General features: G+C 43.7%; 1 protein-coding gene across 4 annotated transcripts in view; it reads left to right on the top strand.

The window, feature by feature from the left end:
* The window catches only part of sema5a (sema domain, seven thrombospondin repeats (type 1 and type 1-like), transmembrane domain (TM) and short cytoplasmic domain, (semaphorin) 5A), a 137,140-nt gene that overhangs the window by 75,804 nt on the left and 33,947 nt on the right, over window positions 1-27,389 (top strand). For all 4 annotated transcript variants that reach the window (XR_003981721.1, XR_003981722.1, XM_030398608.1 and 1 more), the window contains exons 10-15: window positions 4,728-4,932; window positions 8,547-8,754; window positions 10,571-10,688; window positions 13,893-14,074; window positions 15,951-16,094; window positions 21,116-21,263. Coding sequence is in view for 2 of the 4 variants with exons in the window: in XM_030398608.1 (XP_030254468.1) it covers window positions 4,728-4,932; window positions 8,547-8,754; window positions 10,571-10,688; window positions 13,893-14,074; window positions 15,951-16,094; window positions 21,116-21,263 (1,005 nt within the window). In the remaining 2 variants the exon portion in view is untranslated. The remainder of the gene's footprint in view (window positions 1-4,727; window positions 4,933-8,546; window positions 8,755-10,570; window positions 10,689-13,892; window positions 14,075-15,950; window positions 16,095-21,115; window positions 21,264-27,389) is intronic.

Genomic DNA, 27,389 nt, shown 5'->3' with positions numbered 1-27,389 from the left:
CAAGACAATTGTATTGTTTCCACCGTGCATTCTGCTTCCGCTCAGTTTGTGGTTATTTTAGCGTTTCAATTGTCAAGAGTTGTAGATGGTCCTCAAAGAGCAGCTCATTTCCTTCCCATTTTTTTTCATTACCCTTCTGATGAGGTACCTAGCACACAAATCTGACACTTAAAAGTCTACAGCCATGCTAGCAGCTCTGTGAGAGGGTGCAGTGCTTTCAGCTAAATGCTAACACCTGCTTGCTAACATGTTAAAAATGCCAACTTGCTGTTTAGCAGGTATAATGTATGCCATGTTCAATACATTAGTTCAGTATTGTACCATGCAAACGTTCCCTTACTAACCCTAAACGCAAAGCAAAGCTGTGCTCGATGGGTATGCCCAACCCAAGCACTGAAATTTTGACATGATGATGGCTATCGATTTTACCGATAAACGGCTACACACAGTTGTCTCAGTGTGAAAGGCAAACATTTCTGAAACACAGGATACAGCTGAGTCTGATGGGAATGTCCAAGTAAAATACTGGACAAACTGAAATCTAGCTGTTGTTTCACATTTTATTTTCCAGGAAAAAACAAAAATGTCAACCGTCTGTGGGCACTAGACCAACACTGGCATTACTGCAGTCGCCCCAGTTTGTGAATTGTGTATGCATGTTAAAGTTCAAAGCTAATCCTTAATGATCGTTTGTTCATGCTTGAGGTGTTTTGGGCCCAACATACAGTCCAATCAGTGTAGCAGTATGTGTGGCTGCGTGCATGCCTAAGGAAATGTATGCATGTGGTCGTGTCCTGATAGTGAATGTGTGTTCACCCTGATGAGCTCTTCTCAAAGTCTCGGCAAGCTCTTCACTCTCATTAATTTCCTCCCTCTTTCCATCATCCCGCTTCATGAGCACACGTTTACGACTGCTCGTTATAAAATCCGGTGATTTTTACAATGGCGCAGTCATTCCTTAAAGATGTTTCATGGCCTCGTTCCGTGAACTGTAGTCCCTTTCTAATAAACTGTCCTTGTTTTGCCCAAGTGCCACTTTGTATTTACGCTCCATACTAAAGGCCGGAGGGGGACAAACCGAGCGGTGCCGAGGCAGCTCATCCCGGTTTTAGGCCCTGCTCTGTGCTGACGAAACAGAGGGAATGTTTTATTAGCAGAAGTGGCTCTCAGTTGTCGCAGGCTTAGGAGATAGCGAGGGAGCTAATCCACGCAGCTCTCCATGAGGGATTGAATTCCCTCTGAGGTCTGGCTGCCAATGGGTGACACGCGTCTCACTTCCACATCGTAGGCCCCTCGATCGTGTTTCCATCAAGCAAGCAGACGAGCGAACGTTCGCTTCGCTTCGCCTGCTATCGAGAAGTTGCACACACATTATCTATAATGACATGCTCATGCAGAAAAGTGCTAGCTGTGACAGTTCACAGAGAAGAACACATATACATACTCATGAATGTGTAACGTGTCTCGCTGCCATCATGTGTTTATCTACATGTACGTAAAATTAACTTACCGTCAAGGAAACCAATTTCCTCTATCCGGTCAGTGCTGACCACAGGTTTACCCTGCTCTGCATACTGTAGGTACATTACTGAGAAGCCCTTATATACCATAAGGCTGTGTTCCTTAAGGATAAACCGGGATCAGTTCCTCCTTTCCATCCACATCCCTCTATTTAAGCTCCGGCACAATAGCTGCTCCTCACTGGTGGACCGATGCGCACTTTATCTAGCTTTCAGTGACATCTTCATCAAGCATTTGTCAATGTTGGAGGATTAGATTTACGAGCGCAGGATTTATGGCCTGCACTTTTTTTTTTTTCTTTTGGGCACACACCTACACACATGCACAAACACACACCTACAGGCAGACCAGCCTCCCATAAAAAGCCCCCCAGCCGCTGGCACATATCTACTGTACAAATACGCCTGCGAAAATAGAGGGTGGCTCATCGCTGCCAAATAGGGATAATTATGACTGTGAACTCATCAGTCAACCCTCACACTGATCATTGATTGAGAGCTTAATTCCCTGTGTGTCTGCAGAGAAAATCTCCCCATTTATTTGAACCACACAGATTGATCCCGCTGGTTTTTGTTCAGCCTATGAGTCATGTTCGTTAGGCGTTTGGAGCTAATGCTGTCTCCGTTTTCTATAGGTTTTCTGTCATACTGTAATTGCTTACTGTAAAACCCCAGATCCATTGTTAAGATCCATATGTAGGAAAATATGTTGAGTTGGAGTCCGAGCCAAGTGGGGATGGAAAGTTTTTGTTATCTTGAAAGAGCTGTCAGCTTTCTGCACTTTCTGTTCAACACATTTTCTGAGCAATTTGAGCCAAAACTGACAAAATAATATAATCAGATGTTACCAGGATGCTTTTAAATGCTTAAATAAGAATGGTGCGAGTTTTTAAACAAAATCCCATTTGGAAAAAAAAAAAAAATGCCGTAATGCAACCATATTTCGCAGTGGCACTTATCACCCTGGCAGAGCACAGTGTGCTGATGATGAGCGGGACAGCTGAGTGTTGGATGGGCCCTCAGCCAAATGATATCCCTCACCTTGACTGTTCTGAGGAAATCACCACATCCATCTCTTGGTACATTCACAGACGTCATAGACCCTCGCTGGTCAGCGCCTAACTTTGTCTCACTGTGGCAGGAACACAATCATGCAGACACTCTGGGATTCACACACATGCTCGCAATGCAAGGACAAACCCCAGAGGGAAACCTTAGACGTATGTGTTATTATATAGCCCACACACACAGGCTCCGCATTCAAGGCACATACACACACTGTTGCATTTCCCTGTGCTTCAGGGATTTAATATCTCATCTCCTGATGTGGCGAGGGTGCTGATCCGTTGCCCATCCAGGGGAAGCCCACTATGTTTCTCATCTGTCAGCCCAGGGAAGGCCAGAAGTGCTGCTGCTACTAAAGTTAGTCGGCGGGAACTAATCACCACCCAAGGTCCAGTCTCAGCTAACTACGGTGAGGCTAGCCCGGAGCACAATCCGTGCAGCACATCTGCGCTACAAAACAAAAACAGCACCCGTCATTTGGGTTAGTGTAATTGTCGTGCTCGGCTTATTTTTGTTTTCCCCGCCGCTCTACGTCTTGCAGCAGGTCTATTCTTTGTGGAAGGCGCCTCAATCCACAGTCCTGACCCCAGCCGGTGACCTCTTTTACTGAGAAGGACATGCATGGTTAGCTTCAGTCATCCAGCACTTGCCTCAGCTGGGCTGGCTCAAAGCCTTACTTTGCTCCATTTCGCATGGTGGAAAAAAAGGCACTACATTAAAAAGCATGAATGTTGTACTTGTCCTGGGGAGACCACGTATCTCCAAAATGTCAGATTTTCATATTAAAAAAAACGCCTGTTTTCATCTTAGAGATTAAACACGTACTTACTATAAACTGAAAAGTTCTTTTAAATGGTTTATTTGGTCAAAGAAGGAGGTGTATTATGTAAGTATTTTAGTTTAATTCATTCAAAAATTCAAACTAAAATTATTAACAGAATGTGAATAAGAGTTCTGATGTTGTGACCGCTACCTGCATGGCTAATTTAGCTAATTAGTTAGCAGCAGTTAGCAGTTACTCTGGTGATACTTGGAGATAGTTTTCACCGGACCGCAACAACATGCCACAGAACAATACACTGTTTATTCCTGGCAGTTTTTTAGCACACTGTCAGTGCTACAGTGTGCCATGATGAAAAGGCCTGCCTCTATCAGCAGGATGATATGCTATGTAGTGCTCGTTGAAACATCTTTCAGCTTGGAAAGCCAAAGATAATTTCACATTTTGCATCCCACAAGAAACTAAAGAAGTTTAGTAAAAATCATGCCATTAAAAACCAAAGAAATTAACAGTTTTACTGTTAAAAGACACAGGAACTCGTAACAAAAATACAAACCATGTTTTCAACTCCCCTTCTCTCTTTTAATTCCCATTTGGGGACCGTTCGCTTTATTGAACTCATTTTAATAAAAGAAGTAATGGAAATATCGTACATAGTAGATATTAGACGTTATAACAAAGAGCTGTGGCACAGACTCCACTCCAGGTGGAAATACTCTGCTGGGATGCGGAATGAGGATGGCGAGCCAACAACGCCTGATAAAACCAAATTAATCTGTGACAATGAAGTCTGCCTATTTATATGAGATACTTATGTTATTCCAACATGACTGTTTTTCAGGCAGATCCGAACATTTTAATACTTTTTCTGGTACTTTGTTTGAAGGGTATTGCACCATGAGAGAATATGTTTTTTTTTTGTTTTTTTTTCTGTAATATGAAAGGCAATAATGAAGCTCTGAAGATGAAACATTTTTTTAAGATATTAGCTTATTTTTGAATGAACAATCAGAAACATTACAATCGTGGTACTCACAAGCAATATATGCATATGAGGAAGAATCTAATAAAACAGATAACTACTCGCTCACTCAAACATTCATTCACTCTTCTCCAATCAGCCCCGGTGTATTGACTACAAAGCCTTTAGGTTGTGATGATAGCAAACTATCACAACGAGGCGGCAATCGACTTTAAAGCTTTGTTCATTTAATCATTCGATCCTTCCCTTTTTTCCCCTGTCTCTGCTGGTACTTCTGGGCAAAAACTCAGATATTAATGTGGCCCGCCATCCTAAAGAGCCCAGCTTTTATTAACATAGTCAGTCAAACTTGTCCTTTTTGTCCTCCCCACCTCCACAGTGCGGCACCATTGACTCCGGCTCCTACGTGAACCTTACTGAAAGAAACCTGCAGGACGCTCAGAAGTTTCTGCTGATGCACGAGGTGGTCCAGCCCGTGGTTCCCGTGCCCTACTTCATGGAGGACAACGTGCGCTTCACTCATGTGGCGGTGGATGTGGTGCAGGGGAAAGACATGCTGTTTCACATCATATACTTGGCTACTGGTAGGTTTTTGGCACTTTGAGTGACTTCTGAGTGCATGTTTAGCCAAATCAGTAGTTTTTTCACACATGCAGACTATCTGTGTCTATACACTGTACATATTGCTTTTTTTTTCTTAATCATTAGCATCATTTTGGGAGTCTTGCATTTGTCTGCTGTGATCCTAAGATGAGTGATGGGCCTCTACATAAATACGCAATTTTCTTTTTTGGGTAATTTCACAGAAGAGATTTCTGTGGTTTTGTCTTTAATGTCGTCTGCTTTCACAGGTGTAATGTGGGCGTATGGAGGACTGAACCTGCCAAAATCATAAGTGAATAAATGACTCAGTAAATCAATAAATTACTGTGCTATTAAATTCACCAAAAATAAATTCAGTTACTTACTTTAAAAATGTTACATTCATTTATAAACCTGTTTTATTTGCCTTTGTATTAACTATTTATCTTTGTTCCCATTTAAGATTCCACTTTATTTATTCATTTATTATTGTTTAAATCTATAATTATTCATCATTATGTTAATGAGGGATACAGTTTTACCAGAGCCATTGATCAGAGAGAGTCGCAGTGACGGAAGTTCAAAACGCTGACAGTCGCGAGATTCACAGAGACCGCGGATAGTTCCAGGAAGTTTTTGGCGGACAATTTAAATACGTGACTATACAGCGACAGAACAGAAATTATTAGTAATTAGCAGTCAATAAATGCATAAATACTCTTCTGCTGAAATTCTGTTGAGCTGTAAGTATTAGCTGCTAACTATTGAGAGGCTCCACGATCCGCCGTTGCAGTGAAAACATTGAGTGAAATTGCCTTGGAGTGAAAGGCGGTGGCGCAACCCTCTCTTCTCAAGGGCTCTGGACGTCACATTCTATTGAGCACCAGTCAGGATGAAGCAATAATGACAGTGGCGGGGATGTTTGCCAGTGTCCAGCACTGTCAGGCTAATCTGATCAACTCGCACCTGCATAGTCTTGGAGAACATAGTCTTATGAGTGCTCAACTCTGAATAAATTATACCTAACCTAGCCGTCCCAGCTTTAACTTTACTTGATGCTTTTATTGTCATGCGTATTGATTTTTATAGATGAATACATACAATATAAAAACAAGTTTAGGAGATTTAAATCTCCAGATTGCACTTTATGAATGAGAAAAGGGCCGGCTAGAAGAATAATGAAACCAACAGATCTGTAGTTCTGAGGAAACATCAAAGCTTAGTTGTCTGACACAAGTTTGATCGCTCTCTGCCTCCATGTGTCCTCCATATGCACAATGTATCACTCCCGTGCAACCCCTCACTCAGAGATCTTAGACTCTATGAAACAGCCAAGAGCCACATGTGTCAAAAGAAGACAGATGGGTGATTAATAACATTTACATACATGCAGCTCTGATTTAACCCCTCCACATTGTCGCTGTCTGAACTGCACGGCGCTGCCCGCTTATCAGTGGACTGTTTGATCACACCGGTGTGAAAATGTGTGATGCTGGACTTGGCAAAGTGCTGGAAACAGTATCAGCAAGACAGCAGATACGCAGCAGCGGCCGGTGTCTGTCTCGTATTATGGTATAACAGACTATATGGATTATGAGCGGATGTGGCGAACAGAATTTGAACGTAGTGACCCACTTCGCTGTGCTAATGTACCGTAGGCCCGCTGGGAAATGTCAACATGATCTTCCTGTTGTACCGTCGGTGTTATTTTAGGATATCACACATACGAGCACACCCTCTCGCACACACGCACGGCCCGTTCCAGATCAGTGGCTCTGTGCTTGGCATCTCCCTCGAAAACTCCCCTCTCATTGTTTGCATGGCGCTGTGATCAATGTAGCGTCGGACCAAAACTGCCCACACTGCAAGTTCCCCAGACACTACCCAGACGCTAATGAAAACATCTGAAACGCTGCCAAGGCCATTGGGTAGCGCACATATTGTACCTAATCACATTCTATTATTAACGCATAAACGCTCTCCGCTGATTGGGTCCGTTGTGGAAAAACCTGATAGCTCCCAACTGGGCGTCCAAAGATGTCAAGGTGTAAGGCTCTTTTATTCAAACAGCAGATTTCAACTCCCCTGTTATTCAGCCCTCATTACTTATTTCAGCCCTGCAGCAGTATTTTTCTCTCACAGTTAACGTGAACGGAATTCAGTTAACTGCGAAAGATTTCCAAAGTTCCTGGTTCCCCAAAGTGCCACTTTTTTTAAACCAGTAATGGAGTTGAGACATTTTGAAGGTGCGTGCCCTTGAGAGAAAATAATTAACAGGCCAGTGTTGGAAAGTTATCGGAAAACTTTAATCACGTTCTCATTACATATCACCAATTAAATTACATTGCTATCGTAATTACTCAACGGTAAGAGTAATTTCGACTCTTATAAGATATCCCTTTATTGATCCTCAGCGTGCTGCAGCAGCACAAAGAGAATTAAATACATAAATAGAAGATTTCTAAACAAATAGATGTTAACATAAAACTAGTACCTCCTCTAAAACACACTACCATATGGTTTCACAGGTGTTCACACTAATTTTTTGAGGTCCCCAACAGTTATCTTAACAGAGAGTAAAACTAGTTGACTCCTAAATGTAGCTTACCGGTGGCTAATGTTAGCAAGGTAGCTAAGAACACAAGACATGAAAAAAGAGACTTTACCGTTATTCAACACCAGACACCCACTGAACATATAATAAATTGCATGCTAGCTAGCTAATTCTTGTCTCACTTATGATCTGATAAGTTCACGTTTGATCAATTCAGTGTCCCGTATCACTCTTGTCTTAGCTTCTGCAGATGTCATATTATGTGGGACGTTTGGACCGCAGCCATCGGGGCTTTCATCAAACAGATGTGTTCATAGTTTTATCTGCTTTTTTTTTTATTACTGCGAGCAGCACCTGCATTGTTATCCCTTACGTACTGGTAACTTAAAAAATTGTAACACTACTGCAAAACGTTACCGAGTATTGCTTTACTGTCGCAACACTGCTCGGAGCAATACTTAACTTTTACATCCTTTACTTTGAAGCAATCTATTAGCAATTCACCCTTCTTCCCATGGCATCCCTGTGCACCTAATTACTTTTCCTTCACCCACGGGACTTCATGTATAATAGATTATGTTTGTTTTAGCTCTCCCAAAAGAAAATCTGCCCCTAACTGTATCTCATGGGGCCTACCTTACATAAAAATAAAGGTCAGGATGTATTCACAGTGACATGCATTTCCACGCTGTTCTTTCTCAGAACTCCAGAGTGCCTTTTTTTCCCCTGGAATATCCCCCTTAAAGAAAAATAGGCCAGAAATCATGTATTCAGGTGCCATAACCAGTTCCCTGGTTGCATCTACAGCACTGCATGTTGATGGAATAACCAAGCTCGGCACGTCAGCCACCACCAGTCTTTCTTATGTCAGGAGTGATTTTTGTGCGTGGTTCACACTGAGTTCACATGCAGTTTCTGCTCATCCAGGATCCCTCTTCAGACTCTGCTACTCTCACCCCTCCTCTGCTTTGCTCTTCACCACTCTACCTTCCCCTCGTACAGATAAACACCCTCCTTCCTCTCTGTGACCAACTCCTCTCTTCCTCCGTCTTTCTCCTCCAGATTACGGTACTATCAGGAAAGTGCTCTCTCCTCTCAATCTGTCCACGGGGAGCTGCCTATTGGAGGAAATCGAGCTGTTCCCACCCAGGAAGAGGCAGCCGATCCGGAGCCTGCTGATCCTGCACAGCCGGAGCGAGCTTTACGTGGGCGTCAGAGATCAGGTCATCAAGATCCCGCTCAAGAGATGCAGCTACCACAAGAGCAGAGAGTGAGTGCGCGCGCAAAAACAAAAACACGATTAATCTCAATGGAGACTGTCAAAAGCAAATATGCACACAACGACGTTTTAAAGCTGCCTCTTTCATAAGATGGTTTTTATCTGAGAGGGCCAGGCCTGTATGTTGGTCAGGGGGCCTTTGCTGAGATTTCTAAACCCCGTAAATCAGCTTTTGTCTGAGCCACTGGAGGTGCCCAGGGCTGCCCTCCGTCTGTTCGTCTCACTGTCTTCCTCTCGTCATTGAACCTTGCATTTTTTTTTTCTCCCTCACATTTCTTGCTGCAGCTGTGTGTGTGTGTGTGTGTGTGTGTGTGTATGTGTGTGTATTAAGCAGATATACTGTATCGAGTTTCTGTCCGTCTGGAAGACGCGCCCGTCAAGGCATAAATATTGGCATAGAAAACCCGAGACAGAGGCCGCGGTGCGAAGACTCACCATAAGATTGGGATCCCATCCATCATTGCGTGCAGAGAAAAAAGGAATCACACCTGCATTCCTTATCTCCCGCACAACGAGCTGTTATTGAAATACACAGCAGAGTCGAGGCTTCATGTTACAGCTGTGGCTCTGTGATAGATGCGGCAGCCATTATGGCACTTCATCACCTCTTTCACGGCTTTTTCTTTTCTTTTTTAAGAGAAAACAAAACAGGTAGAAGGAATAAAAGCTTGCACACGAACTGGCAGCTCCAGTACAGGGAGCGTTAGTGGGTTCATCACTGACATTTCTTTGAGGTCTACCTGATTGAAATATTAGAAGGCTGTCTCTCTTTTCAGCTGTCTTTGCTGCGTGGCTCATTGAAAGAGGGTGCACAATCCGCAAGGCCCTTAAGGCCCTCTGAAAGACAGGCATTGGCTTTTTCTGTCTCTCTTTCATTTTGCACCGCTGCCGTCATCCCTGCTACCCCTGTCCGTAACTCTCTGCTTCTCCTTAGCCACCCAGACGCTACGTCAGTCACCCTGCACGCGCGAGCGACCGCCGGGTGTTTGCCTCCCCGCATCCTCAAATGGATTGCTGCATTAGTCCTGTGTCCTTGCATAAGTGCTCTTGTGTCGCCGCCCCAGTTCATTGTTATGGGAGCCACGGACAACTTCGGTTGCTTTTCACTCCAGGCATGTCAGGCGGCGCTGATGCTTGCAGCTGGGAGATATGTCATTGTGCTGTCACCGCAGACTAGTATCTGCATGAAAAGAGTTACATCAGGCTTTTTTATTGCACTCGATAAACAACCCGAAGCAGATATGGCAGAGACAGATCCAGCTATCTCCGCGACAGTATCCTCACAGTCAATATTTTTTGAGGCTGATAAGCTATTTGAGTCAGAAATATACTTGTGTGTGTATGAGGTATGTGTGTGTGTGTGTGTATGTGTGTGTGTGTGTGTGTGTGTGTGTGTGTGTGTGTGTGTGTGTGTGTGTGTGTGTGTGTGTGTATGTACGGACACAGAACTATAATCCTGGCGAGAAATCAGCGCATTGTGTTAAGACATAATTTTAGGCCGCTGATGCGATGTAAGCATTGTACAGAAGCGTAACACTCTCCATTCATAAATAAACAAAATTATAATTTTTCCACCTGCCTGTCTTATCTCTCATCTCCTCTCCTCTCCCCTCCTCTCCTCTCCTCTCCTCTATCTCCTATCTCCCAACTTCCTCCATAATCTCTGCTCTTTTAATCTGCCCGTCTAAACCTGATGTTTGATTATGTGTCCCGTCACAGTGCAGAGCTATCTCTATTCACGTAAGACAGCTTAATAAAAAGCATATTAAAAAGAAAAAAGTTAACTTTATTCTCTCTCTCCTTTCAGGGCTTGTGTGGGGGCCAGGGACCCATACTGTGGTTGGGACCTGTTGTTGAAGAAATGCACAACGCTGGAGGAGAGTGTCAGAATGAGCCAGTGGGAGCAGAGCATCACAAAATGCCCCGTGAGTTTGCTACCTGATGTCTACATACATCATTTTTGGTTCAACCGGCTTCACTGGCCGTCTGTACTTTGAAACTTTAAAGTTGTAAGAAAACACAATTATCCTTCCCCCAGCCTACATGCTCTCCTCCTCACGTGGGGTTAATACTCACATTCATCTGTGCTCCTCTGGAAGCCACAGCCTGCTCTGTATTCTCTGCATACACTCACAATCTACAAGCAGCAGCCCCCTAACAAAACCAGCCTCAGAAACACAACCTCGCTGGAGAAAGGGCATCTTGGGATTGAACAACTTGACTTTAAGGGAGTGACGCACAACCCCGGGAATGATCCAGAGCGCCGCCTCAATCATTCACCTCTGACTGCTTGTTCATTAGCGAAACAATCTCATCCATTTGTTTTAACGTGTACCAAATTTGGGAGCAGTATAAGGGGCTGGCAAGCCTATCAATTTCAGATGGGCTTTATTTCTTTTTTAGCCGTTTTACGGACATCATTTTCAGGCCAGTCACAGCAGAGAGTGCGGCGTGCCTCCCTGCCCTTTAATGTGGCTTCATGTTCAGAGGGATATTTGGCATTTGAGCCGCTGAGCGCCCAGTGGCATCTGTCAGCAGAGCTGTGGCAGAAACTTGGGCAATACTGCATCCACATATGTATTCATATATATACATGCATGCCTATATGCATAAACAGGCATACACGGTATAATTTTGCCAAGTCACATTGGCTGCAACTCAGCATTTGTTTTCATTCGCTTGAGGCTGAAAGTCCCTCAGCCAATTGGAGCACCTCTGTAGCATTACTACATTAAACAGAGTCATACGTTCATTTATCTCATCCACACCTCAAAAGCTCACCAATTAACCCATTGTGTGCTTTATATATCGCTCGTTTGATCAAAAATAAGCGCATAAAGAGAACGCGAGCAGTACATGAGCAGTGGTTTCCTGTCTGCTAAGCTATGCTAAGCTGTCTGTCTCCAAACTATTACTTTTCAATGCAAGGTTTGAGCAAATATCTGTGTTTCCAGCAGAAGTGTGGCCACCAAGCCCTTTAATTTTAATACTTTTATTTGGCCACAGCACCGTCCGCACCGGCAGTGTCATCTGTATTTACTCACTTACCCTCGGTCTAACCAGGTCCGATCCATTTAGCTTGAGCATGAATTAACTTTGGCAGTTATAACTTTGAATGCTGGCAGAGCGAAATGGCCATACAATAGGGCTTATGAAGCCAGACCAGGTTGGTTAAATTGTTTGCTGGCAACAATTTAATGCCAAGATGGAGAAAAAAAAAAACCTGGAAAACAAGAAGCTGCCTTTTATCACAGTTAGTGTCTCACTCCCTATGAGTCCATTAACAGTTTTTAAAAAGGCTTAACTGGCTGAATGTCTGGAAGTCTGGAGCTGGAGGCCAGTCAAGGGTTTGTACAGTGAGCTGCGTTGTGTAGGCAGGGACAGTGGATACGCATTACCAACCTGTTCTCAAACACCATCTGGCAGCACAGTCTCCAATCTATAAGGAAACGAGTAAAACTAAGTTCCTATTTCAGGGGAAGGTCCAAGTCTTAGTCACGGTTCTGTATGTTTTTCACTCAGGTAAAATGAAAAATATTCTTTAGGATAAAAAAAATGGGACAGCTGTTCCAATTTCTGTCTGTAAAAAGAAAGTGATTTCTTTCATGAACCACATAAAGCATGAGTGGCTCTCATCATCCTTCAGGACTGATCGATCATCCTGTTGCTGGTGTCCTTTCCTTTCTGCTTTCATACTTCAATGAAAGAACTTACTCCTTCTTTTCATTTATATGTGTTTTTCAGGGACAAATATTCCGCATGAGACATAGAATGCCATACACTGATCTGCCAAAATGTTGAAACCAATTGGCTACAATGCAATGTTCTGCTGGGAAACCTTGGGTCCTGGCATTTTTTTTTTTGTGGATTCCGCTTGACACTCACCACCCGACCGTTCAAGTACACCCCTCATGGCATTGGCACTCCCCAATAGCAATTACCCCTGCAGCTAGGATGATGCACCCTTCGACATCGCAGCTGCTCAGGAATGGCCCGGAGAACGTGACAAAGAGCTCAAGGCGTCTACATGGCCTCCTAATTCCCCCAGATCACAAACCGGTCAACCATCCATGGGTCGTGCCAGGATTGTGTGACTCATGGAGGCCGTACATCACCACCCACAGGGCTCAAAGGATCAGGCAAAAAACGCTGCAGTCACAGCGAAGTCTGATCCACAGTGGGGCCTCCGTGTACCGAACTTGTTGCCATGAGGGGGTGTACAATGTTTATGTTTAAGTGGGTGTCGACGTGGCGTCCACAAGATTCCTAGTACTCAAGGCTTTCCAACAGAGCACTTATCAGTATATATACATGCCCTATATCATTTATGGTCTTAGCTGCATGCAGTTGGTGAAGAAAGGTGCGGTATTGCCTGTTTATGTCTAGCTGTTTGTTTTTCTCTGCAGCCCACTGATGCAAATGCTGTCTGCCTTAGCCAAGCGTCCCCCATTTAGGCAGACGGCAGAGTTCAATTACCAGTAAGAGCGGAGGGCAGACGTTATTTCTGCCTCTGCCAAAGCAGCTGATGATCACGCTCTCGCCTCTCCCCCCATACAACAGTGTCCTTCGCATTTTTAAATCACCCCGGAATGCAGCGGGCTCGCATCATCTGCAGCTCGGATTCTCACGCCGGATGCTTTTTTGTATTTAGCTCGTACGCCGAGCACATCACTCGTAATTCATTGCTCCCGCAATATCGGAGCCTTCCCGTTTCATTCTGTTTTGCTTCAACTATCTATTCATGTTGCCACTTTTATTTCCTCATATTTCTGTCCTTTGAATGTGTCCATTCACGACATTGATTTTCCTCTTTGAATCTCCCTTTTGCTATTCTGGAATCTCATCATATCCTGAGACAATTTTCATATATCTTCCTCGTGTTTATGGCACATTTTGGCCCATATAACTGCACAATTTTGGATGTGCTGTAGATGATGTAATGCAGTTATTTTTGCATCTATTTGAGGGAAATTGATTTCTGTTTGCGTCCGCCATAGTAGCCGTGGGCGGTGTTTCCCAGAGCAACACATCCCTGGGAGTATCGCTCTAATGCAATGACTACTTTCCGAGAAAGGCCATTACTCTGAAATGGTTTATTTTTATTTTTTTGCTCTTTTTGCTGCTAACAGATCCGCAACGTGACCGTGGATGGAGGCTTCGGCTCCTGGTCAGGCTGGTCTACATGTAGTCATAATGATGGAGGCAGCGCAGGGTCCTGTCTGTGTCGGACACGAGCCTGTGATAACCCCGCCCCTCAGTGTGGAGGCCAGCAGTGCTACGGCATCAGCGTGGAGGTCGCCAACTGCTCCAGGTAAATTGTTTTTGTGACGACGCCCCATCTGTCTGCGCCAGCAGTTTATAAATATGTACAGTGTTCTTTTGTGTCAAGAGGATGGCACAGTATGGGTGTGGATACAAGGAATTGTTAATTTATTCCCTGTATCCCACACCTAGTCATAAAAAATGCACACACATTTAATTGTTCCCGGATTACACATTCAGTGTCACTTATTTGGGCCTGAAAAGTGTTGATTGGGTGTTGTTTATTCCACTCACTCAGCTGATACGAGACAGATTTTAGCGCTCCAAGTTAAAATTAACTGCTGGTGTGCATCAATCTTGTGCCTGCCAAAATAGAGAGCTCATGAACATATCCCCGCATAAAAGATATCGCATCTGTGTTGATAAGGCAAGGCAACTAAGAAGTATTTTTCGTTATTAATTCATTTATCTATGATTTTTTTTTTTTTAAGAAGCAGTAATTCTTTCAGTCTAATTAATGTCTCAAAGTAATAAAGTGCTTATCTCAAGTTACCAGAGCCCCCAGATATTAAATTTACAATGAAAAAGAAAGCGAAAAATGCAGCCAATGGACGCAGCGACGTGTAGAATGAGTCTGGAACCATGACTGTGCAAAAGTTGAAAAAAAAAAAAAGAATGATTACACTAAAGGAAAGGGAAAAGGCAGCCAGATGAGCTGATAAGCATGAGATTCACATCTGCCATCAGTATAATGTTAAACATTAACATCTGATATACATTCAGTTATATCCCGGGCAAATTGACAGTGAAATCAATAGGCCCAGTCATAGAATTTAGTCACTATTAAGACAACACAGGCCAACAAAAGCTCATGGATGTAATATTTATTTGCTTACATTCATTGACCATGCTGGTAATGTTAGTAGTCCTTATGTATGTATTTGATTTTAACGAGCACAAAACCATTATAGAAGGAAAGATGGACGCAGGTGTTACAAACAAAGAGGAAGGTGAAACCTAATGCGACAAATGCACTCCTCATTCCCTTTGGTTGCATGCGCCAGTGAGGAATGTGAAAATTGGCGTTATGTGTTGCAGTATAAAGACGAGAGGGGAGTGGGGGGGGGGGGGGAGCTGTGAAAGCTGTTTGTGTCATCACTCCACTGATGGAAGGTTGCGACAGACCCGAGACATCGCTGCCGCACTATTGCGCTTTTTTACCAGTTGCCAAATATCTTAGTGTTGTGATCACTTTGTGGCTTTATTGCGTTGGTTTGGAGATGGGAGTGCATATCTGATGTGATCGGCCATCAGCCAGAGTGAGCTAAACTGTAGTGTTTATTAACTCGTTGCCATTTAGCATTGGGAAAATTATTTCTTCTTGCTTTTCAACTTTCCACCGTTTTTCTCCTCTGCTAAGGAAACTCCTCAGTCTCTTAAAAAAGTCCTCCTCCCTACTCCTCACAGTGTTCCACCTTAGGCGCGCTCTTTAGGGCTTAGATGCTGTGTGAATAGCTTTTATCTTTACCAGGATCTTGAGAAAACGTAATAATTCTAAGAATTTTCTCAGAATTCATCACTTGGAGCGACTCTTTGTAGCTTTATGAAAACAGCCCCAGAAGCCTTGATCTGTGAAACTCATCTGTATCTGCACCTTTATCTCTTCCTGAACAATAGAGATCTGGCCGAAAAACATCTTCTATGACTTCTGTTATGTGTTCTGAATTGTATCGATTTACAACCTCAAGGCTGCTTCCAGAACTTAAATTTAAGCCATATTGTAAGCCCTCTCTCAAGTCATTCCTCATGGCGTGATCAGCTCATGAGAGTAACGTGACTTTCCTCTCGCTCTTATCTCGTTGTTGTCCTTCTGTCGGTGGCTAAAGTTGTAGCTTAGACTGATGCAGCTCTGCTTGTCTCCATAGAAACGGAGCCTGGACACCCTGGACCTCCTGGTCTCCCTGCAGCACCAGCTGCGGCATCGGCTTCCAGGTCCGACAGCGCTCCTGCAGCAACCCGACCCCTCGCCATGGCGGACGAGTGTGTGTGGGCCAGAACCGCGAGGAGAGGTATAATGTGCACACCTACACACACACAGACGATTGCATGTTCATACGTTCATCCCCGTGTCCCAATGAAAGCGAATCCATGCTGTAAATGCGTTTGGATTCGCGTGCACGTCATAAAAAAGAAAATAGGCTTTTTTGTTCCATAATTTGCAACCTGCAGTTTGTAAGCATGACTCTGGCTGTGACTTTTTCTTGTTCCTTTTTATTTTTTCCCCCTCACTTCTGTCCAACTTTGTGACAGCCAATTAAGGAATGAGTGGGATAGGCCTGTGCTTGGGTAATTATCTGGCTTTCACACACAGACCGAGGCTGCGTTTTGGAAGCTTTGGAGGCTTTGGCGTAGAATAATCGCCTTTTTAAAAAGATGTTTGTGTGGTTTCTAAGCAACCTTCAAGGCCTGAAATAAAATAAATCAGTATTTGAAGGAGAGAGAGTGTGACAAAGCACAAAGAGACACACAAAGCGGCTCAGGTAGAAAAGGTCAAGAGCTGAGAAGTTTTTTCTAGCCTCTTGATTTTTTTAAGGTTATTTCAAACTTTCTCTTCGAGTGTTTGCCAAATCAAAAGACGACGGAGGAAAAACCTTGACAGCTTCCGTGGGGTGGTGAAAATTAGACACGCCGTGGCTCTAATACATTATTTTAAATTCCCTTTTAATAGAAACTGGTGTTGCTTAATGAACTTGGACATACCTCTCCTGTGTCCATAGTGTCTGTGAGGCATCATGCTGGTGTTTTTCATCCAACCCCTGCCGTTAACCACAAGTGGAGGCAGGAAAAGTGCAAATAAATACAGTTCAGAGGGTACGGGGGGGAGAAGGAGAATGGAGTAATCAATTGTTACCAATTGTTACCATGGCAACAGCAACAGCATTGCGCTGGATGAGTTATTGGATACGGCCTTCAAGGATGAACCTCATATTGCATCCTCTTTTTTCCGCATTTGCTCATCTTCCTCAACCTCCCACCACCTCTTTTCACACTCACTGGCGCTCTTGGTCGAGCAGTCCTTTTTTTCTCGAAGACTGCTCCACCAGCAGCTCTGAGTTGACCGGCCGGATGCGCAGTTACGCCACCTACACGCACCAAAAAAAAAAAATGCTTGGATGGCATCGAAAGACCGTGGCAGGCCCAGAAGCAGGGTTTTTTTCACCACCCCCTCTTATTTCTTTAATCTCCTTTGTTCAATCTCCTTTGTTCACCGCTCTCGGTACTTGCTCCGTTCAGCTATTTAAAACACCTTAGGCCAGTCAGGGGGCCAGCTGTGAGGGCTGGAAAAAAAGAAGAAGAGGAGAAAGGGGAGATTTTTGTGTGTGCGTGTGTGTGCGCGCGCCAGCGTGTGAGAGAGAGACAGACAGATAGTACGAGAAAATGTGTTAACAGATGAATAATGCTGTGTCAGTTTGAGTCTGCCTGAGGGAGAAAAAGATAGGACATGGTTGCGAGAAAATGTTTTTCGGGTGTTTTCGTGATGTGAGCATTACCATGTGTGGCAGACATGTATATCACCAGAAAAAAAAAACAACAACTTTAAAATGTGTCACAACTGCCAAAAACTTCCAGCGCATCTGTTGTTTATAGCTACCCATGTGTGAAATAAGTCGCGTCCGCTGTACGAGCTTTAATTTCGCATAGCATGATAAGGACTGGCATTTTATCAGCTTTTTTGCTCACTGAACGATCCTTTTAATGCCGCAAAAGGCTTTTTTATTTTACGGGGCGCAGGCCTCCTTTCAGAGGTGTGAGGCGTCTGCTTACAAGCCTCACCACTCACTTTGTTCTTCCCGTGTTGCCTCAAGTGCCCTGTTCGAATTAATGCTCCAGACTTTATGTTCCAACATGAATGCATATGGCACGGGCTCATATGTACATAAACAAACATAACTGAAAAAAAGGAGAGATTCAAAGTCCTTCTTCTTCTTTCACCTCTTTTCTGTGGTGTTTTTTTTCCACCAGCAGGCTCCCCTGAAGTTTGGCCCTGATTGTTTGCAGCAGGGAGAGCTTTTAAAGATAAAGCAAATGTTCTGAAACCGACCGTGCAGCAGCAGCAGCTTCAGCAGCAGCGCTATGGGCTTAAATCTGGCTGGTTAATGCCTGCATTTATGAACCTTCTGTCAGTATTTTCCGCCTCAGCATACTGACTTCGTCCACACTGCTTACTCAGCCTATAGCGAGTAATTAGCAGCGTTTTAGTCCCATCAGCTCTGTGTGTTTTTTAAAGGGGAGAGAAAAGGATAAGAGGGACTAAAGCCTCTGATTTGTCTGAAATGATTAAAGCGTGTATGATGATGATTTTGAAGCCCTAAATCTGCTTTATATTGATCGAGGCAGCTTTTTTTCATTGCGCCGCGGTGCACAGCGGGGGTATTTTGCTTTGTGTGTGCATGGAGGGGTGTGCGTCTTCCTCCTCTCAGGCTTCAGTGAGATTGTAATCCACACTCTTCCTCGCTGCTCCACACTCCCCTGCTGTATCATCCCGCTAAAAGCGTGCAGATTAGTAAAAGTGGGAAAAAAGAATACTTTGCTCTAAGGATTTTTTAGAACCAGGGTATACAGAGTGAAGCTTTTGATTTGCCATGAACAATAGCAAGAGTTTTTGAGAAGAGCACAATGGAAATACCGAGCCTGAGCCTCCAGAGGAAAGAGTATGAAGTTAAAGCTATTTTAGCACAAGAAGACTCAGTTTCCTCAAAAGGCAGTCGTGCGCCCAAAACACAACAAAATAGCAATAAAAGCAATTTAATAGGATGCGTAGAAGTTGTAAAATAAATTATATGGCTCTAATAAGCCTGGCAATCGTCTGTCGTTATTGTATAATGGGGACTGAGTAATTAAGTATTTTAGACATCGCAGTAATCCTGTCTTGTAAAACGATGTAATTAGAGATGATGCATGCATCATTGTGGCTTTTTTAATCGGCTGTGTCAATGAATTATGCAAAATGCATATGCGTGATCATTAAGATTGGAGATGGAATGTTCTTAGATGTACAACACTGGCTGTTGTGCCACGCACAGACATAAACCACGGACCTGTCTCTGCTAGCACGTGTCGATCAGATGTTCGGCTTTGCAGTGTTCCCCGTGTTTCTGCAGTCCGCGGCCACATCAAAGACGTGCGCTGGGATTTGTTGAAGTTTGTTTTAAGTGGAGTTTACACGCCTTTGCAGACTGCCCTGTCTTGTGGCACGAACCCTTTGTAGCTATTTCAGTTCAGTGGCAAGGTTTTAGAACTGTGGTGACGTCTTCAGTGCCCTTCACATTTAATTTTAGTGCTCAGTCAGATAAAGTAGCTATTCCATTTTCCACAGACCACTGGAAAGACACTGTCAGTCATGATCATGTCGAGGTAAAACTTATTGTTGAAGCTCGCTACCTCATAACTGTCATTTAAATCTTGTAACTACAGTACACAATCCAGCTATTACAGTCGGTATAGCTGCACTCTTCATTTTTTCTATAATAGAACGATGGATCGAAAGAGTGTGTGCAGTGTGAAAGGGATCACTCGTAGTGACGCATCTACAGTAGCCTTCAGCTTTATGAAACATTTGTAGTGTCTTTCAGCTCAGTTGTTTAGATTTTCATGTATGCAGCTTTAGTATTTTGGTTCAATGTCATCCTATTCAACATCCTATGTCACAGGCAACTGCTCAGACAACAAAGCTCTGATAAACCCACTGTACAATTCTAGCCCACCACCAAAGGGACCCAATGTCCCATCAGGCCAAAAGCACATTTTTTTCTGACTATTGCTCTAAAAAAAAAAACACACACACACTCTGGTATCACTCAGTTTATGCAGCTTACCATGACAACGAAGGTCACCTGACTTCGTCCGTTACTGCAGGTCTGAATACACTAAGATAATAAAGAAGCAATAGGTAAGAATTTTTGTTGTAAAATGCATGCTAAAGAGATAATACTGAAATAAGCATGCTAACTACCTCACCCAGGCCCATCCAGGTCCAAAGGTGCTGGTGCTAGCAGAGTAAAAAACACCAACACTTCTGCAGTGCTTGAAACTCCCAGTCCCAATTCCTAACTGCACGGCTAACCAAGCTAACTAGCTATCACCAGCTGTAGTTAGCAGCACATCGCAGTTACCTTTGTGATGTATTGCTGCTTATCTTTTTTTAGTTTGAATTCAAAAGGTGGCCAGTCTCAAGACAAAATTAGCCACTAGCTGGTGAAAATTTTGGAGCGTTCAGCTGATAAAGTGAGACAAATTTACCTCAGGAGTTGGTGGAGACAGAAACAGCTAAAAAGGAGGATGACTATCGGACTTATATTCATCAGGTGGCCAGAAACACGACTCAAAATAAATGTTAATGTTGCTCCATACTGCTAGATGTGTAAAGAGTTCGCCATGATCTTTGTCCTTAAAACCTTTTTGCATGATTATACATCAGTTTGGTATTCACAACTTGTTTTTGTGCTTCTCCCAAGTGACCAAAAATTAAATAAATGAATGTGTAACCTTGGATATTCCACTATATTACGCACTAGCCTTGGCAGATATATATATATAATGGAGCAGCTCTCAAGGAATATTCTACCATTCATTTCTCCCTGGGGATTAAAAAGCTTTGATATTTGCTGTCAACAGCTGTTTTTAAGTTTTGTTTAAATTAATTTTTACTTGTTTTTCTGGTTGTCCGACATCTGGTGTTTCTTCTCTGCCGTTTGTGTGGTTGTTTGACTGAACGCTAGATCTTATTCTCGATTAAGACTTCACTTTAATGGCCCCATTTACCTTTTCTAAGCACAGTATTTATAACACAGTATAACGCAGTTTTATGGAGGTATATGGACATTCTTAATGTGCAATATCTGTCAACGATAACAATTTGTGCTCCATTTTTGGGTACATTAATAGATATTTATATCTAGTTAAAACTAAGTTATAATGTGTTACTGGCTTTTTATGTTATGTTTATAAACTGCCTATAATTGTCAAATAGGCTTCGAAGTAAAGAAAATCTACACCCTGACCCCTTGCTGTCTACGCTCTTCCCTCACAGGTACTGTAATGAACACCTGCCCTGCCCGCCACACGTCTACTGGTCAGCCTGGTCGGCATGGGAACGCTGCACCCAGCCTTGTGGCGGAGGCATCCAGTCACGTCGCAGAACCTGTGAGAACGGCAACGACTGTCCCGGGTGTGGTCAGGTATGTCACACGAAACAATAGCCTCTCACGCGCATGCCGTCTTCCAATCCGTCTTTTTCGCTGTCTACTCATTGTCTAGGCGCTGAGCCTCAGTCATTTAATGCGATGAAGAGTCAGCGGTGATGAAATTGGAACGTCTAACACGACCAAATCCCCTGGCTATATTTATACAGTGGCAGCAGCCATCAGATTTATTACCAAGACCTATTTAATACCACACACACACACAGTAATCGCTCCACATATGAATAGGCTTATTTTCTGCCGCAAAGCTTTTTTTTTCCAAAGCATGGATGATGCAAGGGAAGCGTTGAAATACGACCGCTCCTCTTGTTGACAGAATTATGTGATGCTCGTGTTATTTCTGTTGCCGTTTTCACACATACACACTCACACACACACACACACACACACACTCACACTCATCCACAGTCTGGGTGAAAATAGGAGAGAATGAACATGATAGCTGTAGCTTCTCGTGTCCCTCTTGGAAAGGGATTAAAGAATATAGGTCAGGGTCTTGTGGATGCATGAGATCCCTGAAGTGTGTTTTTTTTTTTTGTTTGTTGATCTGCTTCTTTGTCATTTTGAGTAAACAAGAGTTTTAGATGGTTTAAGGGAAAAAAAAGCTCAATAGCTGCTTTGAATCTAGGCATAGAATTAAGATGATAATCAGGATTAAACACACATGCTACCTCTTTGATGCTGCATTTGCATGTGTGAATACAGGCCTTTTCTCAGTGTCTGCATGTAGAATAAATGGTCGGACACCATACAAAATTAAAAAGGATCTTGGATGAAAAAAAATAAAAAGCGCTACAAAACACTGAAAAAGCCTTCAACGACCCAAATAACATTTAGCTGAAAAAGTACATCCCACAGGTTGTGTAATGGCCCGTTGTGACGCTGAATAACACACTGCCAGCATTATGAAACATCCCACACAAGGCCCCGCAACCCCAAGAGCATATATAGTATCGGATAATTGCCCATGACACATTAGTAGCTCCACAACGCCCAAATGAAAAGGCTGACCTCCCATTAAGTCGCAATTTAGCACTCACGCCATATCACCCACCGCTACGTGCACCTACCTTCTCATTCTCCGTATCCCTCTCACACACACAAACACATTCCCAGCGGATGGCAGCTGTCGTATTTCTGTCACTGCACATCGGCCATTATCCTCACTGGAGCATCCTGGGAATGCAGCAGCATTCCTGGAGGAACTCGGTTCAGAGAAGTAAAGCGCTGACGAGCGCGAGGGAATCAGAGGAGCAAGCTCGCCGCCGCCGTTTCCAAAAGGGGAAAGCCCGTCTCTTAGTGTCTGGTATTTTTTGATGTCTGGAGACGAGTTCAGGCTCACTGAGCAGGAGATGTAGGGGAGAATTTCACTGGTGTCAGCTGAGGGGACAGTTTCATAGCGATTACAGACAAGGAAGTGGCATACGAGAGAGAGCTGAGGCGGGTCAGCGGCAAAGGTCGAAAGATCACCTTGAATAAACTCAATACTCCCTCTGTCTGTTTCACCCACTCCGTCTCTCGGACTTTAACTTGTTGTCGCTGTTTGTTTTGCTCTCTCATCGACTCCCTGTCTTCGAGCGCGGCCGCACAGACTTAATTGGGGCCGTGTCACCCACCAGAGTTGTAATTACATGCAGATTTCTGCAGACACCTCTTTTCCCGAGGACGACTTTATTTGGACAGCTTGGCTAGCTTGTGTTCAAGCTGCATATTTACTCAGATCAAAGAAACATTTGCTGCCTTTCATTTACGACACTGATAAGGTGCCTAATGACACAGCTGGTAATGTATAACAATTGCCTCAATGCACTTAATGCCCTGAAGAAGTAAAGCTCAAGTGTTCGAGACAGGAAAACATTTCAGTGAAATAAATTATATAAATTTGTATTCATCACTTGAAGATCAATGATGATGGGAGTGTGTTTTTTTAATTTCATCAAGTAACACCCCCCCCCCCAAAAAGTGATAAATGTGATGTTTTTTTATGTGCCATCTGTCGGAGTTCTCTTCCCCCGGATGGATCTAAGTTTAATTAAACAGAAGGAGACCACACACACACATAATCGCGCACACGCATGTTGCAGCTTCTGTCATCACAGCTACTTTTTTTTTTTTTAGACCAGGCACCCAACTGAGACCTGAAGAGATGAACACCGTGTATGTCTTATTCATCGGTGTTTGGTATGTACTTGTGTTGCATTCATGTTTACCAGCCAGGATTGATATCGCTGCAGCCACCTGCGGTCAGCTCCGGGCATTTGCCAGACATTAATCGACAGCAGCCAGCCAACATCTGCTTGGTGTTTTACAGAGATCTCAGGCAGAGAAATACTAACATGAAAGTTTGAGAAAGTTTACAGAGGAGGACTGAAGTAACCATTCTCAGGTCAATCAATGAGCATTCAGTTGATACATTTCTCTTGATTCTTTATTGATCCCTGAAGTGAAATTTTCTACACTTATAACCCCCTCCACAGGGAGCTCACGGCACCGAGTCAGATACAGAATAGCTCAAGCGGAGCTAGTAGGGATTCAGGTCAAGGACACTTAAGTTTAAACAAAAGTGTCTCCTCAGACTTTACAGCCCTGCTAGGGTAAAAACTAAATGTTACTAAAAGAAAAAACTCTCTAGGTGCATAATTTCCATCAAACATGCCCTAATGTTGCTCTGTGTGCCATTGCCCTCAGCAGTCTTATCATCATCGAAGTACTTAGTCCTGAGGTGCTCCGTGCCTCATTTTGCTGATGCGAAAGGCCACACGACTGCAACTTCATCAGTCTGAGCTCTGCTCCATGCGCCGCACTGCTGCGTCTCTCTCGTTTCACTGTATCTGCATTACAGATTTGACTCCCCAGAGGAGCTGGCAAAATCTGGAATGGAAATAAACAAGGGAGGCACTGGTGATGCAGCGTACCACGTGGGCGTTTAAACTTTGTCCTTGCCTGTTTGGATTCTCAAAAGCTCTTCTGGAAAGGAGGGTGCAAGCTCGGTCAGTCGACCTTGGGTGACTTGGGCGTGAAAAAAACATGTTTTTTTCCACATCAGGGAAGTGATGAGTCATAATTCAGGTTAGGTATTCTGAAGAATTAATACCAAAATTTGGAAGTTTGTTAAGTGTTGCCAATACATAACTAAGTCATTATATTTACTCTTTCAATGCGGTCACAAGCAGCAACATCTGGGGCCGACAAATTACGCCACAACAGAAGTGCAACAAACTACAGTTCCTTGAATGGCCACTTAAGGCTGGCTCCAAAAGTGAGTCAATCCCCACAAGACCCATTAAAATGCCCAACTTTACAGGAGAATTAAACAGTTTAAACTGTTTACAGGCTGGTACAAAAACGGTTTGGATCGCTTTGGCTGATTTCCCTCAACCAGAAGCTACTGAACTTGAGCACAGACACATAAACCTTTGATGCCAACAATTACTCACTATCTCAGGGATAATTTACAGCAAGGTATTCTGGCTGTTTGGGGTGAATAAACACAAATAAGGGGCCCGTGTCCACATAGCAGAAAAGCGCTGGTGGTGCCCATGGAAGCGCTGTTGGTTTTGATTGACAGCTGCTAACGATATGTTAACAGAGGGCTGACCACACAGCTAATAACAAGCTTAGAACGCGTAGGCTGATAAAAGCACAACACTCACCACCGACTGTGACAGTGTGCAGACAATCTGCTCCCACGAACTGACTTTTTAGTTTCAGACTGATGCAGTTCAGGATAGACAGACACAGCCAGAACAAGGTTCTTCCATTGTCTTGGTTACCAGGTAGATACATGATACGGCCAATACATCATAGTTGCTTTAAAAAAGATCACCGGTGACGCCACCAGCATGTTTCTGAAAAGTCAAAAACACAATGCGGACATGAGCCCTGATTCTGCAAATCTGTGTGAACACATATCTTGTTTGCTTTAGCTAGCTAGACAGTTCCGTCTAGATGGACGTGTTTCAGTACACCAGGGTTCATTCAGCTCTCCCCAGCAGCACCCACACTCCACCTCCTTACTGCTTTTTGATTGGCCGGGAGTTAAGCAGAGAAGTGGACCACTGGTGTGTAAGCTAATATGTAAGCTTATGAGAAAATGACCCTTCTTATTACTTTATGTATTACCAAGGTAAACATTTTATTCATGATTCATGAATCAATCAAGTCAATCACTAGTTTGAAGTCTTCGTCAACACAGCATAATGTTCATTTAGTAAATTATGGTCCCATTTAGGATAAAATAGAAGGGAACCCAGAGTATGCTTGATAGATGATTGGCATGCCAACACCTATGCGTGTCCACGGATTTTCAGACAGATCCAATTGGGATATCATCCGTAGCTCCACCCTCTCATCCAAATGTGGTCACGTCTGGCCGTACTGTTAAACTTGAGGATCAGAACTGTAGTCCACAAACCGATGGGTGATGTCACAGTGGGTTTACACTTCACACCTCACCTTAAAACATGATGTATATCAAGGCCCACTGAGGAGTTAATGGGGAATCATTGTACATGAGCATCAAAGATTAAAGTGACTTCTATATTTGCTATACTGAATTACTTATTTTTGTAGCTGCAGTGAGCTTATCAATCAGCTATGAGGACTCATTTTTCATCTCTAGAACAGAGGAAAGCTTCCACAGAGTTATCCAACCTTCATAATACATCACAGCGAACATGCAGTCTTAATTTGGCTTTGTCAGAGTCTCTGCTTCCCAGCTTCTTTATGTGTTTTCAGTTGATGTTTTAGTTTTGCCCATTACATTCTTCACCAGGCACCAAAGGAACAAATCTCCTTTAGGAGGTAATTCAAAGATTTGCCCTCACTGTAGAATTTCCCACTTTATACTCCAAAGCACTGTACATCAAATGTCTTACACATCCAAGGATGATCGAAAAGGATCATTTTTCTCTGCAGAGCTGCACATCTTGACTCTCCCTCACAGAGTTAAGTAAGTCAAATATGGGGCCATGCAGAACCGACGATGTGCAGAGCTGCTTAATGACACCAAGAGCTGTTCTATTTACCTGCGATATATTCAGTAGTGCAGCCGGGCTGTGAAATGAAAGTTAAGTACCCAGTGTTTGTGTAGGCAGACTGATGTATGCACTTGTGCAGTTTTTTTTGTGTTGTTCAGTGTTTGTGTGTGCGTGTTGGCGTGCGTGTGTGTGCGCGCACTGGTGTGTAGCCAGGAGACCTGCCTCTGGCCGACAGCAGGCTTCATTATGGAGTCAGACTTGTGGGGAGACAGCGAGACCAAAGAGAGAGAGAGAGAGGAGGAAGTCGGTGTTTGACAAAGTGTGTTGTGGTCGGCGCCGCTAATTGAACTGATGTGTCACAGAGACTTGAGAAACATTAGGACTCTGTCTCCGTGGACTTAACCACAATGGATAAAGATGTAAGCGCTGGAGAGGATTAGTCACTCTCACATCTCACATCTGGACCATTCACTTTAACGTTGAGCACTAGTGTGTATAAGTCGGCATCCTTATTAACACACACACACACACACACACGTTCCTCTCCCTCTCCCTCTCCTCTCTCTCCCTCTCTCTCACACACACACATACACACACACACACACACACACACAGATACAAACACACACACACAAATACACACACTCACTCGCAGCTCTCCCAGTCCAATAAGACATGTAATGAGTGTAATGATGGTAGCAGGCTGGAGAGGCACGACTCCTTATTATTCACCTCCCACAGCTGGCCAGACACCATAGAAAGCCTTTTGTACCTACACACACACACACACACACACACAAGTTAAGACCCACAATGTATTTCACTCTCCACTCCACATTCATACATTCCTCAATAAAAATATGGCGAGAGGCTCAGGGGTTATACTTCCCCAGCACTCAGGCGCTATGCTGACACACACACTGTGTCTCTCTCGTTCTCTCTCTCCTCTTCCTCCTCAACCTGTTTCCCCTCAGCCTATAACACCTAAAAAAATAAGCAGAAAGGGGTCCACAGAAAGGATGGAGAGGGAGGGGAGATAGGAGCTGCCTGAATCCATAACTCAGCCATGCATAAACTTATAAGCATGCACGCGCCTCTCACACACACACACACACACACACAC

Source organism: Sparus aurata, chromosome 19 (assembly GCF_900880675.1).
Source record: "Sparus aurata chromosome 19, fSpaAur1.1, whole genome shotgun sequence".
Taxonomy (NCBI): Eukaryota; Metazoa; Chordata; class Actinopteri; order Spariformes; family Sparidae; genus Sparus; species Sparus aurata.
The sequence above is the reverse complement of the archived record's forward strand: the minus strand, read 5'-3'. Positions and strand labels throughout refer to the sequence as shown.